This window comes from Mustela putorius, unplaced genomic scaffold, assembly GCF_011764305.1.
Source record: "Mustela putorius furo isolate JIRA1106 unplaced genomic scaffold, ASM1176430v1.1 tig00003845_pilon_pilon_pilon, whole genome shotgun sequence".
NCBI classification, from domain to species: domain Eukaryota; kingdom Metazoa; phylum Chordata; class Mammalia; order Carnivora; family Mustelidae; genus Mustela; species Mustela putorius.
This window is the reverse complement of record NW_025421998.1, coordinates 1674198-1692168: the sequence shown is the minus strand read 5'-3', so window position 1 is coordinate 1692168 and position 17971 is coordinate 1674198. Positions and strand designations below refer to the sequence as shown.

The 17971-nt window shown below is 41.1% G+C and overlaps 2 protein-coding genes across 3 annotated transcripts in view; one reads left to right on the top strand and one right to left on the bottom strand.

Moving 5' to 3' along the window:
• SUGCT (succinyl-CoA:glutarate-CoA transferase) overlaps positions 1-15236 on the bottom strand; it is a 799797-nt gene extending 784561 nt beyond the window's left edge. For both annotated transcript variants that reach the window (XM_004739352.3, XM_045089530.1), the window contains exon 1: positions 15040-15236. In XM_004739352.3, the coding sequence (XP_004739409.1) occupies positions 15040-15139 (100 nt within the window). In that variant the 5' untranslated portion in view covers positions 15140-15236. The remainder of the gene's footprint in view (positions 1-15039) is intronic.
• A 74-nt stretch (positions 15237-15310) lies between these two features.
• LOC101678600 (M-phase specific PLK1 interacting protein) lies at positions 15311-17456 on the top strand. Its single transcript, XM_004739351.3, has 2 exons — positions 15311-15975; positions 16937-17456. The coding sequence occupies exons 1-2, from the start codon at positions 15637-15639 to the stop codon at positions 17135-17137; spliced, it is 540 nt and encodes a 179-aa protein (XP_004739408.1). The 5' UTR covers positions 15311-15636; the 3' UTR covers positions 17138-17456.
• Positions 17457-17971: the final 515 nt, after the last annotated feature.

The window sequence follows — 17971 nt, the reverse complement described above, 5'->3', positions numbered from 1 at the left end:
ATAAATAAAAATCTTAAAAAAAAAAAAATAAAAATCTTAAAAAATCAGATGCTTAACTGACTGAGCCACCCAGGTGCCCCATGGAGAAAATATGTTACTTGAGCTTTGTTCAAGCATGACTATAACTATAGAAATTATAATGCTATGCACCAAGTTCAAAGTTAATGAAACATCAATATATATTAAATAAGGTGAGTTTAAACAAAAACACACACACTTAACAACATTATGTGTATTTATCAGTGGTCAAAAGTGTGTGACCAGGGGCGCCTGGGTGGCTCAGTGGGCTAAAGCCTCTGCCTTTGGCTCAGATCATGATCCCAGGGTCCTGAGATCGAGCCCCACATCGGGCTCTCTGCTCGGCAGGGACCCTGCTTTCTCCTCTCTCTCTCTCTGCCTGCCTCTCTGCCTACTTCTGATTTCTGTTTGTCAAATGAATAAATAAAAATCTTAAAAAAAAAAAAATGTGTGACCAAAGACTGGCAGGAACTTAATCCTCTATTTCCCCTAAGAGCAATGGTTCAGTATTCACTAACTAGGTGTTCAGTTTATAGAATATAACTACCTCTAATAACAAGAATTACCTGTATAAAAGAGGTAAGAAAAAGATTAGTGCTAGCTCAACAAAGGCGGCCTTGACCAGCCCTGGGAAGCATTGAAACAAAATTGAATACCGTCATCAAACATAGTTTGGAAGGGTGGGCAACAGGGAGAGGAAAAGCAAAGGTTTGATAAATTGATTTTAAAATTCATCTTGATGAGTATATGATCAGGAATAGCCCAGAATTTTTTGTGGAAGGAAGAATATTTAGCCTACAAAGTTAAAAAAAAAAAAGTAAAATTTTTTAAATATGCTATTAACATCTAAAACAAATGGAGAGAGAAACAGCCATACAAAGAAATGAAAAATTGTTACATAATGAAGAGAAAATCTCAAACCAATGGGAATAGGATAAATTACTTAATAAACAATATTGGGAAAACTGATTATCCATCTAGAAAAAGAGGAAATGTGACCTACACATAATCCTATTAAGTTCTAAGATCTAAATACAAATTAAATTTTAAGTAAATGAAACCATTAAAACACTGGAAGAAGATGAAAGAAATATGTTACAGTTTTAGGTTGAGGAAAGCTCTTCTTTACCCCCCAAAATTTTGAAATTAAATCATCAAAGTTGATAAGTCTGGCTACATAAAATTTTAAACTCAATACAGTGAAAGATACCATGATTAAACTTAAAAGATAAGTAACAGACTCGAAGGATAGAAAACTTGCAATATATGTAAAAAGCAAAAGGTTTCTACAATATATAAAATAATATTAGAAATCAGTAAGAAAGAGGGGCGCCTAGGTGGCTCAGTTGGTTGTGTCTGCTTCGGTTCAGGTCATGATCCCAGGGTGCAGGATAGAGTCCCACATCTCTCTCTCTCCCCTTCTGACAAATAAATAAATAAATCTTTTTAAAAAATTATATTTAAAAAATCAGTAAGACAGAAAGCCCAATGGAAAAGTACAAGACATATATGAACAGTCAATTCATAGATAAATAAAAATTTCCAGTATGCTACCAAAAAATGTTTATACCAATTTCATTTACAAGCAGAAGATGAAAATTTAAACAGTAAGAATTTTTTTCCTTACCACATTGGCAAGCATTCATAAATTAACACCCAGTATTGGCAAGGGTGTGGTGAAATGGGCACTTTCATACACTGTAGAATGTAAATCACTAATGACTCTGTACTGCAGCAATTTAACACTTCCCATAAAAATTTTAAATGTTGGGGCACCTGGGTGGCTCAGTGGGTTAAAGCCTCTACCTTTGGCTCAGGTCATGATCCCAGGGTTCTGGGATCAAGCCCCGCATCGGGCTCTCTGCTCAGCGGGGAGCCTGCTTCCTCCTCTCTCTCTCTCTGCCTGCCTCTCCACCTACTTGTGATTTCTGTCTGTCAAATAAATGAATAAAATCTTTAAAAAAATTTTTTTTAAATGTTAAAATCCTTTGACTAGGTTCTCCTGTTGATGGAATATAATTCACAAAAAGATTCCACAACTATGCCTAGACATAGGTAAAACGTTCACTGCAGAACTTGTTTTGATTTTCTGCTGTACTTCAGATGTCTTTCATTCAGCATTGTTACAAATAATTCACATATAATAAATTATACAATTAATTAAGTTTTGCACCTGACTAGCTCAGTGGGCAGAGCATGTAACTCTTGCTCTCAGAGTCTTGAGTTCATGAGTCCAAGTCCCACATTGAGGGTAGAGATTACTTAAGATCAAAAAAATTTTAAGAAAATATTAGTAACAATTAATTCAGTTTTGACAGATACATACACCAGTGAAGTCATGCCCACAATCAAGAAACAGAACTTTCCATCACCTGAAAGTTTCCTCCCGTCTTTTGCAAACTATCTTTCCCTCCAATCCCAGCTGTAGGAAACTACTAATCTGCTTTCTGTTACTACAATTTAGTTTGCATTTTCTAGAATTTTATGTAAATGAAATCATTAAGTAAGGATCCTTTTGTGTTTGGCTTCTTCCATAAAGTATAATAATTTTGGGATTTATTCATGTTGTTGCATTTTTTTAAAGACTTTATTTATTCATTTGAGAGAGGGAATGACAGGATGAGCAGGAGTAGGGGCAGAGGAAATCAAGAGTTGGCTGCTTAACTGATTAAGCCACCCAGGTGCCCCTGTTGTTGCATTTTTATAAGTGAGTAGTAGTCTACTATATTTGTTATCCATTCAACTATTGATGGACATTGAGTTGTTTCCATTTTAAGTGAATCAAGCTGCTATGAACATTCAAGTACAAGTCTTTGTGTGAACATGCTTTAATTTCTCTTGAGTAAATACCTGGTAGAATGGCTGAGTAATACAGTGAGTATATCTTTAACTTTCTAAGAAACTGCTAAACAGATCTTCCAAGTGTTGTACAACAGAGCATGAGAGTTCTAGATGCTCCACGTCCTTACAACACTGGGAATTGTTATTCTTTTTAATGTTAGTCATTCTAATGGGTAGATAATGTTTCTTGCTGTGGTTTTAATTTGCATTTCCCTGGTGAATAATGTTGAACAAGTTTTCATGTAATAATTGGTCATTCATATACCTTCTTTTGTGAATTGCCCCTCTGTTTAATAATGAAGAAAAATATTAAAAGCAATACAAAAATCCAACAAGAGGTGAAATGTTAAATAAGCACTGGCACATTGTTACAATACACTCTCAAGTAGATACTAAGAAAAAGAGACAGATTTATATATCCTGACATGAAAAGTTGACCCAAGATACATTTCTAAATTAAAAAATAAAATCAAATTATAGAATAGGATGTATAATATGATCCTATTTTGTTAATATATAAATACATATATTTGAATATATAATAACATTAAGAGTGTATATTGGTAGGGGCACCTGGGTCACTCAGTCAGTTAAGCAAACCAACTCTTGATTTTGGCTCAGGTCATGATCTCAGGGTCATGATAGAGGACCAGTGTAGAGCCTGCTTAAGAGTCTCTCTCTCCCTCTCCCTCCCCCACCCGTTGTTCATGCATATGTGAGCTCGCTCTCTCTCTCTCTCCCTAAATAAAAATAATAATAATAAATGTTGGTACTTGTAGGAGCATTCATAAAATTCTATCAGTGGTTAAATCTTGGGGAAAGAATTTATTGAGAACTTTTACCAGCTAAATTATATCTTTCTGTAATTTTGCTTACTCTGATTATGCTTCTAATCAGCAAAAAGAAGACAAAAAGCAAAAAATGAAAACATAACAACTCAACAAAATTAGAAAAATACTTTCAACAATAAAAAACATAAAAAGACCTCAGATATGAGAAAATATTTTGACATTAGGAATGAATATACAAGTAATTCTTCTTGTTGCATAGATCTTCAAAAGTACTGGTCATCTGTACTCAGATCTCTTTTTAGGACCTCTGTTTTATTTGAAATGATGCGTGAAATACGTTTAGGGGTCTCTTCATCCCATACATCTCATTTCATTACAAATCTATTAAGAGAACTCTACATTTCACTACCAATGCCAACTCACAGCCATAATTAGTAAAACTTTGTTTAGTGAAGCAAAAACTTTTAAACTGAACTCATTTCACATCAGGCAATTTTACTTGTATTATTTGAGAAGACAGATAATACAAGTAAATAATACAAGGTAACTACCAGACAGAACTTCCAGAGCACACTGAAGTCAAATGAATGAGTTTTACACAGTGAAAAGCATGAACGCTGGAGACTGACTAGATTCAATTTTCTGCCCCAGGACTTACCCCCCACTGGCCTTCAAGATCACTTCACTTCTCTTAAACTTGTTTCCTCATTTGAAACACCTAAATCATAGAGTTTGCAAGGGTTAAATGAGATGTATATAAAGTATAAAGATGTATATAAAGATGTATATAAAGTGTTCAGCACACTTTTTGGCATATGGTAACTCCCTACTAAAAGTTTCCTTTTGTCATTATTATCACTATCATACATGTATTACATATAGTCACACCACCTATTAAAGTAAATAACTTATTCCAAATGTTAAAACAAGAAAAGAAAAACATGGGGCGCCAGGGCAGCTCAGGGGGTTGGGCCTCTGCCTCTGGCTCAGGTCATGATCTCAGGGTCGTGGCATCGAGCCCCGCATCGGGCTCTCTGCTCAGCAGGGAGCCTGCTTCACCCTCTCTCTCTCTGCCTGCCTCTCTGCCTACTTGTGATCTCTGTCAAATGAATGAATACAATCTTAAAAAAAAAAAAGGAAAAGAAAATAAAACCACATGATTGTTTGAAGAAACAGAAATAAACATGACTCTCAATACCCTATACTTAAGAAGGATATCTACACACCCCTATTTTGCCAGTTTGTGAAAGAAAAGAATAAGCTGGATGGGAATAAAGGGTGATTATAAGAGGAAAAACAGTTGGAAGGGGGATCAGTTGTTAATTTGTTGTGATCTATTAAGCAGCTTGTATACCGCTCTATCTTATTTAGCCTCTAGGAGTAAAAGCTATTATAAGGATACAGCTGAGCAATCACGCAAAGAAGTATAATTATAACAAAGGCGCCATCAATTCTATGCTTGCCAGAGCTGCTTCTAAGTCTCCCCTCGTATTTGGCCTTAAGGTTTCCAGGACACAAACAAACTTAAGCAGACTAGAGTAGACATAATTGACAGATGCCCACCTAAGTGGCTCATCTGTGTGACAGCAATCATGGCATCCCTCCCCACTGTACTAGCCAACATTAAAAAAGGAAAAAAAAAGTCATAAAACAAACTGATCAAATATTATGTCAAATAGAACATGTAATATACACTAAAAGGATTTTTTAATTTGATATTTTACAGAGAACTTAACTACCAGAGCTTAGGAGTAAGAAAGCAGGATAGACATCTTCTCAATGCATGTTCTCTAAATCTGCTGAAGCTTTATTTAGGATAGTTAGCAGGATGTTCTCTCTCTATCATGGGTTAGAAGTCTTGGAAAAAAGCTCTGTTCCTAACAGTATAGTTTGACAGGTATCTGTAGGAGTTTAGAGTACTTTAAAAATTAGTATCCACTGGAAGACATTCCGAGGAAAGTAGAATTTCGGAGCTGTAAAAAGGTGGAGTGGGAGTGATGCTCAAGTTGCAAGGCGATCACACAGAGACCACCAGAGAGTAGTTAGGTGGGTAATTACTTACAATAACTTATAGCTGACATCCTATTTCTTTTTTTTTTTTAAGATTTTATTTATTTATTTGACAGAGAGAGATCACAAGTAGGCAGAGAGGCAGGCAGAGAGAGAGAGAGAGGGAAGCAGGCTCCCTGCTGAGCAGAGAGCCAGATGTGGGACTCGATCCCAGGACCCTGAGATCATGACCTGAGCTGAAGGCAGCAGCTTAACCCACTGAGCCACCCAGGCGCCCCCATCCTATTTCTTAACAATTGTCCTTCACCCGTAAGAACTCCGCTATTTCTGTGGGATTTGCAATCAAACAGGTCTTGGAACTGTTGGATGCCACTATTTTAAGGAAAACTTGAAGAGTTTATAGAAAGAATGATGTAAAAAGATCAGAAAGGGGGCTTTTGAGTCATGAGTAAACCATGCACAACCAAAATACAAGTCAGTGCCAATCCAAAATCCCTCTGTTCTTCCACACTTCCCAACTTTCTCTTGCAGTTAGATTGGGGTCCAATACCTGGGGTCTGGCCAATGAAATGAACAGGCACAAGTAACAAAAGCCATTTTAGGCCCGACCCTTAAAAATACTGCATGAAATCCTCCGGGCTTCTCTTCTCACACTACCGTGACCTTGGAGGCTGCAAGTTACAAAGAGTGAAGTTAGATGTCCAAAAAAGATGTTTTTATTGTATTAAGCCACGAAGATCATGGGCTAATTTGTACTGCAACACAACCAAGCCTACTGTGACTACTAGAGATCCCAGCATTGGAGGAGAAAAATGGTAGCCTCGAGGCAATGTCACAGCATCAAAGCTAACAACTGATAAGTCCATTTCAGGGGAATTGTTTTACTGTCCCTTGAGATTTGGGGAAACTTTCTACGAGATACATCAATCATTTTAAAGAAATCAATTTCCAGGTTTTCAACTTCCATACATCTTCTTGCCTAAAATTAATCAGCCTACAACTAAGCCTTCTTTCACAACCCTTCTGCCCACTAGGCTAAAGAAAAGTATATTCCCTACACATCTCAGATCTTACTCTCACTTTAGTTATTATAAAATGTATTTTAAGCAATAAACATTTTTAAATATCAACTTATATGCAAGGGATTGTTTTTTCAGTCCTTTAGGAGTTGGACCACTACTATAGATTGGTATGTGGAAAGGTGGAACACTACCAATTTATAGACCACGTAAATCAATTTAGAGTTATAGAATTTATAACCAGAAGTCAGAAAGCCAGAGGAAAAAAAAAGTCAATGTTCAGGACTCATTAATGGGCCATCCTGAAGTTAACTACTCAGATGATCAAAGTGGCTGAACCAGGAACTAGTGGAGCAAATGATAGTTACTAACTATTGAAAATGAGTGCTCACAAACCCCAGGGGCTCCTTGAACTCAACGTTGGTGGTGTGGCTGTCCTCTGCGAGAAGACTAACCAAATATAAGTTCTTTGCACAAATTAGAAAAAGGCATCTCCTTCTAGAGAACTGGCAAAACAGGGCTCCTCTAGGTTGTTGATGAAACACTATCATTATGTGTTGATGGTGTTGAGGAAAATTGTCATTTAATCACAGCAAAGAAAAAAATGTGTATGCAAGGAGTCGGGGGACGTTGCAGTGTTAGACTGTGAATAGGATGAGCTCTCGTTTAACACACAAAAAAGGTATTGATTCCTATTTTACAAAACACTGCAAATATTTAACTAAGAGGAATAGAGGGGAAGGGAAGGCAAAGGAAGGCACAGCCTGGAGAAAGTGTGTGGGGTGGACATACATGTGAAAAAGAATATGTTTTACAATTGGATTTGTTTTTCGTTTTTTAAATATTTTATTTATTTATTTGACAGACAGAGATCACAAGTAGGCAGAGAGGCAGGCAGAGAGAGGGGGAAGCAGGCCCCCTGCCAAGCAGGAAGCCCGATATGGGGCTTGATCCCAGGACCCTGGGACCATGACCTGAGCCGAAGGCAGAGGCTTTAACCCACTGAGCCACCCAGGGGCCCCTGATTTGTTTTAACAGCTTCCAGTGGGTAATTCTGAAGGGCAGAAGAAAGGTCTAGAGAGAATTTAGAGTGCTTCCATGTGAGGATCTATGAAACCCTCCCAGAAACTTCTCTTCAAGTAGTAGGGATAAAAATTATTCTTCAAGACTTTAGTTTTGGGGAATGGATAAGGGAAAGCAAAGAGCATGTTTGCAAGTACAGAGGCAGGCCTAGCATGTGTTCATGTTACAAATTCTTCAATACTGTTAATACCAAATATCAAATTGTGCATATATACTGGCACCAGCAGTATACGAAAATGGTATACATTCTCCATTATCTTCCATGACCCTGGATATGATCTCTTGGTTTTGTGGGATTTTTTTTTTACTTGTTTGTTGTAAATTTGACAGTTAAAAATTTGCATGCCACTGTCATTTTAATTTGCATTTAATGACTTCTGAAATCAAATTCTGAAAGTTTTTCATATTTGCTCTTATAAATTACTCTCTTCTTCTTCTCTTATAAATTATTCTTATAAATTCTCTTGTAAATTATCTTGCCCCATATTGCTAAGCCGCATTTATCTTATTACTGATTTGTATGGATTCTTTCTGGAGAAAGAATATTAACTTTTTATCATTCACATTTTGTGAAAATAACTTTTCCCTATCTCTTGTTTGCCTTCTGACTTATATTGGAATTTCGCTTTCAAAAAAATCATTTTACTTTCCGCCTCTGGTACTGTATCAGGATTCCTCAAGATTACCCACAATTCCAGGGTGCCTGGGTGGCTCAGTGGGTTAAGCCTCTGCCTTTGGCTCCGGTCATGATCCCAGGGTCCTGAGATCAAGCCCCGCATCGGGCTCTGTGCTCAGTGGAGAGCCTGCTTCCCTCTCTCTCTGCCTGCCTCTCTGCCTACTTGTGATCTCTGTCTGTCAAATAAATAAATAAATCTTAAAAAAAAGAAAGAAAGAAAGAAAGAAAAGAAAAGACTACCCACAATTCCAGGTTACCTGAGTGGCTCATCTTAAGCGTCTGCCTTCAGGCCAAGATCTCAGAGTCCTGAGATAGAGCCCAGCATCAAGGCTCCCTGCTCAGTGGCAGCCTGCTTTCTCCCTCTCCCACTACCCCTGCTTATGTTCCCTCTCTCTCGCTGTATCTCTGTCAAATAAATAAATAAAATCTTTAAAAATTAAAGAAATTTAAAATTTAAAAAAAAAGACTACCTACACTTCCAGGGATTTGTTAAAAGGATTCACAGGACTCAGCATACAGTTGTATTTGTGACTAAGGTTTATTGCAGCAAAATGATATATGACAGGATCAGCAACAGAAAAAGACAGGTAGGGTCTAGAAAAATCCATGTACAGGCTTCTTATGTTCTCTTCCTTCTGTGGAGGGCCACATCGAGCAGCTTTTTTCTCCAGAAACAAACAAACAAAAAGGCAACAAGTCCAATGCTTCTGCTCAGGGAAATCTTATTACAAACTCAGAATCTAAGGTTTTCACTGAGTGCTATTCACATAGATATGCTCTGCTTCCCAGTCTTTCCAGACTCAGAGGAAAAGTAGGTTCACCATAAATCACAAGGATTGTACAAACTATCTAGCCACCCTTATTAATTAGGAAGCAGTTCAAGTCCCAAGTTTCCAGATGCCATCCAAGGGCTAAACTTCTAAGATGCTCCTTCTAAAGACAGCAGCTTCAGGGCTGCCAGGGTGGCTTAGTCAGTTAAGTGTCCAACTCTTGATTTCGGCTCAGGTCATGATCTCAGAGAGCTAAGATTTAGCCCTGCATCAAGCTCCAAGATGGGCCTGGAGACTGCTTGAGACTCTCTCTCTCCCTCTATCCTTCCCACTTTCTCTCTCAAAAAATAAATATGTTAACTCTTCTGCACAGGTACAATGTTTTCACAAACCTAGATCACCTAAATGCTCATGTATAGGTGGGTTTCCCATTTAAAAAGCTTCTATTTTATTTAAAGACTTATTTTTTTCTATTTAAATATTAAAAGTTGCTTCTTGGATAGCAATTAATATTTTTTCTTGCTTTCTATTTTCTTAACACTTCAGGTTACCTACAAAATGTCTGTATTTTTATAATTGGAAAAGTACAAATATACAACTTCCGGTGAAAATAAAATTTTATTTTTTAATTTCAAAATAAAAATTTGTGTCTCAAAAACAATAATTATACTCTTACATTCTCCTTCATATTGAAGTATTCTGTCTACAATTTTATTCACAATGAAAATTTTTATAAGCGTGAGTTAATGCTTCAACACCTGTGTTACACCTGAGTAAAGAATATTTGTCTACAGAGCATCCGCCTTCAGCTCAGGTTATGATCCTGGGATCCTGGGATCCTGGGATCAAGCCCCTATGTCGGGCTCCCTGCTCAGTGGGGAGACTGCTTCTCTGTCTCCTGCTCCCCTTGCTTGGGCTCACTCTGGCTCTGTTAAAAAAAATAAAATCTTTAAAAATATATATTTAAGGGCCCCCTGGGTGGCTCAGTTGTTAAGTGTCTGCCTACGGCTCAGGTCATAATCCCAGGGTCCTGGGATAAACCTCACACCCTGCTCCCTGCTAATTAGCAGGGGGCTTGCTTCTCCCTCTCCCAATCCCCCTGCTTACGTTCCCTCTCTCACTGTCTCTCTCTCTCTGTGTCAAATAAATAATTATTTAAAATATATATGTATTTTTTTAAAAGAATATTAGCCTACAAATAAGTAATCATGTAAAAAAAACAGTTCACCAGTGCGTGACTACCACAGACCATGCATACATGCTTAGAGTTGAAAAGAAGATGATCATCAGTGAAGTTTGGCTCTCAGAGACTCCTGAGAACAAGTTGCTTCTAATACTTGCTTTATCATTGAAAATATTATGTAGGTGATAGTTAAGTGATCCACTGTGTTCAGTATAGACCTAACCCTATAAATGACTGAATTAATCACATCCCAGAGATACACTGATGTTTTTACTACTAGAAGTCTTTAACATGAAACAGCTAACAGGACCTCTATAAGAAAAATTGAAATAATCTGAAAGTTTCAGGAAATACCAAGGTAAATATTATATTCTAAGTACACATATACATATAAATTATTAAATATACTCTCCTATAAAACAAAATGTCTTATATCAAAACATGTTTTTAATATTTACATGTATGCATTTTTTAGCCTGAGAGTAAACACAAGGTTCTGGAGTAGAGATCAGAGTTATTCTTACCTACACCAAAAAATGTATACCACTTTTCCCACACCTAATATGTCACAGGCATCCTATAGCGAGCCAGTTGGTTAGGCCTGTATATACAGGGGTTGAATCATAGGGAAGGGCCCCAAAACTATCATAGCTGCCCAAACGCTACTTTCCCAGAGAAAGGCAGAAAAAAAAGCTAATCTTCCTAATGGAAGCAAATTCTCCTTAGAAGAGAGAAGGTCTCAGAGTTCTTACCCTTTGGAATGTAAATAAATGTCTCTTGAGGGAAGATTAACTTCACAGGGTTTACAATCTCAATCTTGAATGTGTCTCAGGCTCTGAGTTTTATAACCCTTTGAAAGAAGAAACAAACTTCCTGGGCATTCTCTAACAATCTAATCTCTTAACAATCTTTTAACTTCTAAGTCTGCCCTTTAACCCAAGTTCTAGTTTTCTTGGCTTACAAAGCTGTGACCATACAGAAACATGAAAATATACACTTCGTGATTAATACACAGTAAAATGAACCAAAACATTTATATTTGCAGCCCTTGTCAATATTTGACACCTCCTAAAATATTTGACACCATTTCTGGAGAGCCCTAGGGAATTCCTCAGAGTTGCCCCAGAAGCCTCTTTTGAGGGGGGCATTTAGAAGTGCAGAGTGAGCAGAACTCTGAAACCCCAATTCCTGCTTCAAATACATCCCATCTTGCTCTCAAATTTTGGGCTTCCAATAATGTTCTTTGAAGATAAGGCGCTCTCGGGGCGCCTGGATGGCTCAGTGGGTTAAGCCGCTGCTTTCAGCTCAGGTCATGATCTCAGAGTCCTGGGATTGAGTCCCGCATCGGGCTCTCTGCTCAGCAGGGAGCCTGCTTCCCTCTCTCTCTCTCTCTGCCTGCCTCTCCATCTACTTGTGATTTCTCTCTGTCAAATAAATAAATAAAATCTTTAAAAAAAAAAAAAAAGATAAGGCGCTCTCTCTCTCTCTCTCCCTCTCTCTCTCTCTCTCTATATATATTTGAAATCCCCTTGGCAGGGGTGGTATCCACCAAAAACTCCTGGGCAACCTAAATAAAAATCCTGTCTTATAAAAACACACATGGTTTCATTTATGTCTACACTTAAATTTTCTTGATGTGGTGCTCTTATTTGCATTAATGTGAAACCTAATGAAACACAGAACACCACAAAGTTAATCAATTATTTCTGGGGCTCCAGATATAGTTCACAGGTACTCAGAAAGTTCCTGATGTTCTGCTTGTTGATGTCCTATGTATACAATGCCACTTGAAAAAAAGTACCTAAACACTAGTAGTGTCTTCCATGAAAGCACTGTCCTATGCAGTATCCTGTTTTCTATTACTGATCCTCCCTAAACAGTGCTGTAATTCTCTTTCGGGAGAGAACCAAAACCTCTGTTGCTCACAAAAATAAGAGGTGCCCTTTTCATGGGACTCAGAGATCAAGGAGCAGCCACTGTACTCTCATATCCACCACCCCAGTTCCTCACTTTTCTACTTCCAGGTAACCCAACATAAAACTTCCTCCCCCTCCCTTCACCTCTCTTCCCCTGCACTCACCACCATACAAAAAGACTGAATACAAATAGATGCCTCAGACCCACCAGTTCAGGCACCCAGATTGCAATTCCCACACTGACACATGGGAAGATTCTAGAGACATTTATAAAAATTCAATATTAAGGTTATACGTGCTAGTCCCTAAATCTAAAATAATACACTATACAGCACTTCCAAAATTTTACAGTGTTTCTCTACTGCACTTTTTTAAAGATTTTATTTATTTGAGAGAGAGAAAGCAGAAGCAGGAGGAGCAGCAAAAGGAGAGGGAGAAGCAGGCTCCCCACTGAACAGGGAGCTTGATGGCAGGTTTGATTCTAGGACCTTGGAATCATGACCTGACCCTAAGGCAGATGCTTAACTGACTGAGCCACCCAGACGCCTCTAACTATTGCATTTTCCAAAGGTTAGACTGGGTGGCTCAGTCGACTGGGCATCTGTCTTCAGTTCAGGTCACGATCCCAGGGTCCTGGATGGCGCCCTGTGTCCCAGGCTTCCTGATCAGTAGGGAGTCTGTTGCTCCCTCTGACCCTCCCCCCAGCTCAGGCTTCTGGTAGCGCCCACACAGACACGCGTGCAATCCCTCTCTCTCAAATAAATAAATAAAAATCTTAAAAAAAAAAAAAAAAAAAGAAAAGAAAAAGGACAGACTTATTGTCAATTCATATATCTTTACTTAAGGGAAAAAAAAAATCTCCTGGGATTCAAGAAACCTGAGTGCTCATTGCACCTCTGCTTGTTGTGTGAACTTAAGCTAGTAACTTAACTTCTTTTGGCCTGGTTCTCATCTCTAAAAGGGCAAATTGCCTATTCTCAGAAGTGATCCAAGTGGGATTCGGAGTTTTCATATAATTATTAACTCTCCTGGGACGCCTGGGAGGCTAAGACGGTTGGCGTCTTACTTGGCTCAGGCCTTGATCTCAGAGTCCTGGGATAGAGCCCTGCACCAGGCTCCCTGATCAGTGGGGAATTTGCTTCTCCCTCTGACCCTCCACCACGGTCTTATTTTCTCTCTCTCACTCTCTCTCTCAAATAAATAAAATCTTAAAAAAAAAAAAAAAAAGAATTAACTCTCAACACTTCTATATCCCTGCAAACCTGATGAAGGGTACACTGTTATGTATAATCTACCTGTCAAAAATTCTGACTGTACTTCTTTCCTTCCCCCATTTCTAATGGAAGTTCCCATGTGTAGAAGACAGCAAGATCAGTACAGGAAAGAACATTCTAGAAGTGTAGGCCAAGTAAAAAGACAACATTCCGTATTTTAATCAATTCTGCAAATCAATTGCCAGTTACAAAAAAAAAAATTAACAAAAGTAATTTTGGTCCCCATCGCCTTCATTTTTCACCTCTACCCAAAAAAGATTGGTTGGTGATATGAAAGGTAAGACAAGAGAAAATCACTGAACCATAATGATGTGACCGACCCCATGGTTCATTCGATCAATATTTGAGTGCCCAACTACCTGGCATTAAGCTAAGCACCAAGACAACGCCCAAAGGCTAAATTTTGGGGCGATACAGAGAAATAAACACTGAAGTGGATCATCTGGGGTCCTCACGCCCTACGCGCTTCACGAAGCCTTCCTTGAAGGCATTATCCTGACTTGATGGATTCTACAACTGCGTCGACAGGAGAACTGAGGTGAACAGAATTCCCTCAGAATAACCGAAAGCCATTGGTGTCTCCGCTCCCCGAGGAGGATCCAAGCTGAGAACACATCGCACTTCAGCTGGCCTTGTCCCCAAGCACGTGTCACACGACAGCGAGAAGCGGCTCTCCGCCACCCACCGGACTGTGATCTCAGGAGTCCCAAAGCTCTTCAGGATTCTGTTTCCCACAAGCTGATTCCACGAGTCACACGGGACCATCGTCCCCAAGCTCCGAGGGAGTCCACAAAGTGCTATAAAACGGCCATAACTTTAAATCGCAGCCCTAAATAAAGTTCTGGGACAGGTGTCTGGTACCACAGCGTGTCTTATTAGACATCAGGTGTCATGCTTGGATTAGCACGTGTGTCTCTAACCGAAAGTCTGCGAAACAGTCAGGATTTCAGAGCTTCGGTCAAAGTGTGCTCTTCGGGAATCAGCGTCCGCGCGCCGGAGCTCCCCCCCACCCCGCTCCCCCGCTCCGAGTAACGAGAACAGGGAAGGAGTCGAGTCCGGCAGGAGTTCCCTCGGCCTCTCCCCCGTCCCGCAGAGCTGTGCTCGGAAGTCCGCTCTGCAATGCGGCCGGGGCACCTTCTCAGAGTGTGTTGAACTCGGGACATGAGGCAGGGCAGGGGGAAGGGGCCGAGGCGAGCCCAGGACGACCGCGCTGGGGCGCGAGCTCTCCGCCCCCGACCCGGACGCCGAGCAGGGTGACCCCGGGGCGGCCGAGGTGCGGGGCCAGGCACACCGCGGGGTCACCGAGCGAGGGCCCCGAGAGGCGGGAAAGGCCACAGGGTGGGCTGTGGGGGCAGGAGACGCTACGGGACAGCGCGGGTGCTCGCCCCACGGCGCCGCCGGAGGGGGAGACCGCGGCCGGAGTCCCCTTCGCCGCCCGGACCGCGTCTCGGAGGGTACCTGACTGCGGGCGGCCGGTCCACAAACCCCTCCCGCGGCCCGGGCCGAAGAGAAGGCGGGTTCTCCGCAGAGCCGCGACCCTCGCCAGCGTCGCCAGCATCGCGCGCCTCTCAGATAGCCTAGTCCCGGCGTGAGGAGAGAGTGCAGCGCGCGCCGCCCGCGGCCCGCCGCCACAGGGGGCGCCCGAGAGCAAACCAGGCCCCACCCTCCCGCCTAGTGGGCGGGGCCTCGCCGGGCAGTGCTTGCGCGTTTAGTGCTTTCCGGGCGGCTGCTTCCAGTTCGTCCTGTGGTTCGGTTAGTCGGTCCCGAGCAGGCGGCGCAAGACCATAAATGCCTTTATTTGCTGCAGCCGCGTTCGGCTTTTGTCCTTTTTCTTTCTCTTGCCTTTATTTAAATCTGCTTGATCTCTGCCCAATTCAGTAACCCACTTCTACCGTGCGCCTGCCAGAACCTTTGTGATGCCGGAACCAATATGCTGTGCCTCGATGGCGGCCGGAGGACTGTTTTGGCCAGGACCACCAAGTCTGTGAGAAGGGTTGGTCGGGACAGTTCCGGCGGGAGAAGGCGGCGGTGAGGTCCTCGTCTTCGTCTCCTGAGATGCACCGACAGAGTTTTCGACCCCCGACTCCTCCCTACCCCGGCGCGGGTGTAGGAGGTTGGGGTAGCGGGAGCAGCTTCCGGGGTACCCCGGGCGGAGGCGGACCGCGGCCGCCCTCCCCTCGGGACGGGTACGGGAGTCCGCACCACACGCCGCCGTACGGGCCCCGGTCTAGGCCCTACGGGAGCAGCCACTCTCCGCGACACGGCGGCAGCTTCCCGGGGGGCCGATTCGGGTCTCCGTCCCCTGGCGGCTACCCTGGCTCCTACTCCAAGTCCCCCGCGGGGTCCCAGCAGCAATTCGGCTACTCCCCAGGGCAGCAGCAGACCCACCCCCAGGTAATAATAGCCAGCGTTTGCCGAGCTCTTACTGTATGGCAGGCATGGTACTAATAATAATCCCTTTACACGGGTTATTTTGTCTGATCCTCTATGAGGTGAGATACTATTGTTGGCCCTGTTTTGCAGATGAGTAAACTGAGGCTGAGAGAGAAGTTAAGTAACTTACTGTAGGTGAGCGTAGGCAGCAGAGCACTTGCGGTTTCTCGAGCCCGCGCGCTTTGGACTAGGACACCGCGGTGCCTGCGCACACTTCCCTGACTCCTGTCCTTGCCAGAGATCGTGCCGGTTCGCCGGGGTAAATTCCCTCCGACGGGTAGAACGAATGACCTCCCAGCGTAGAGCTCTCTGGGTTGTAGGGTTAGAGACTGGTGCCGGTTTCCCACTACTGGCCCACTGTTTTGGCGTGGGCGGGTGGGGGGAGGGGAGCTTCGGACTACACCGGCTTCTGCTCCAGGTCTTCTAGGGAAAAATCGGTGCTTTTTGGAAGTTTCCCGTTACTCTCCGTGAACACAGGAGGCCGAGGGAGTGTTTCCGGTGTGCCTAGGATTCGTGTGATTTAAAACTTAAACGGTTTTCTGCTTTCCATTGTGCTAAACCAACCCCACCCCTTTTGAGTCTGGAGCTAAGTAGATAAAATTGCATAGGATGGAATTTGGAAGCCGCAGGGTTGAAGCACCGTTCGTTATTTCATCACCAGTTCTGCAGAGTTGCTACATTAGAAATCAGAAAGTATTTGAGCTTTCAAAATGGAATTATTAATAAACGAGTATGTCAAATTGGCTTAAATACTTTTACAAACAAAAACACTAGATTAAAAGAAGAATGGACTTTGCAGTTGAACATGCTTGGGTTCAAAATAACTTTTAACTAGCAGTGTGATCCCCACTAGCTTTAAAAAAAAAAAAGTGCCAATTATCTCTACAAAACATTTTTTTAACTGATGATTTTTTTTCTAAAGGGTTCTCCAAGGACATCTACACCATTTGGATCAGGGCGTGGTAGAGAAAAAAGAATGTCTAATGAGTTGGAAAATTATTTCAAGCCTTCAATGCTTGAAGACCCTTGGGCTGGCCTAGAACCAATATCTGTAGTGGATATTAACCAGCAATACAGCAATACTCAAACATTCACAGGCAAAAAAGGAAGATACTTTTGTTAACATTTCTGAAATTCACCCGGAAGCTTCATGTGTCAGGAACATCTTGGACAAAACTTTTACTCCTGTAATTAAGTTGAACCCTAAGATGGTGACTTTGAATAATTAGTTCAGTCTTCTTGGTATTTTTCATCTTATCAAGTATTGTTGAGATTAGAGAAGACATACAGTAGAGTAATTTGCAATATTTAGCTCTTTGGAAGTGCCTACCACATTTTAGAAGATTCACAGTTTCCAAATATTTAACGTTCATGGTTATATAATGGACATTTGTCTTTCAGTGGTTTTCCAATGTTTTAAAATAAAACATTTCATCTTTCTAGATATATTGTGGTTTTGTCATATGCTAAAGAAGTAGAATTATTAAAATATTGCCTGTAATCACTTGCTTAGCATTCATAGGTAAATATTTTGCATACTACTTTTGAAAATGAAATAAACCATCCTTAGAGATACAGACAGTTATATATTTGTTCACAGGGAAAGAGGGTGAATGAAGAGAACAGAAAAGAATTCTATTCATATTTATTATAACCATTGTTCTTTGTGCATATTTTATGTAATGCTTTTGTAAATGCATTGAAACTTGAAAGTCACAGAAACCCACTTAAAGGGTATTTATACTTTTTATATTCATTTAACTGGAAAAGGCAATGATAGATCATAGCTAGGTTAAAGTGTTCTGTATCTGAATTTCTTAACATCTCTCAATATTTTGGAGTTATTTTCTCTTGGGCCAAGGAAGATGGGTACCAGCATTCTGAAATCACTTCCTTTGTGAAGAGAACATCTCCCAACACTGTCCATCCCAAGAAAGACCGATTTGTCCTACCTGGA

Excerpts from the sequence above, each read along its gene's own strand:
- LOC101678600 (XM_004739351.3), top strand. The coding sequence starts at position 15,637 with ATGCACCGACAGAGTTTTCGACCCCCGACTCCTCCCTACCCCGGCGCG. Across the intron at positions 15,976-16,936 it reads AGCAGCAGACCCACCCCCAG|GGTTCTCCAAGGACATCTAC; the intron begins GTAATAATAGCC and ends TTTTTTCTAAAG.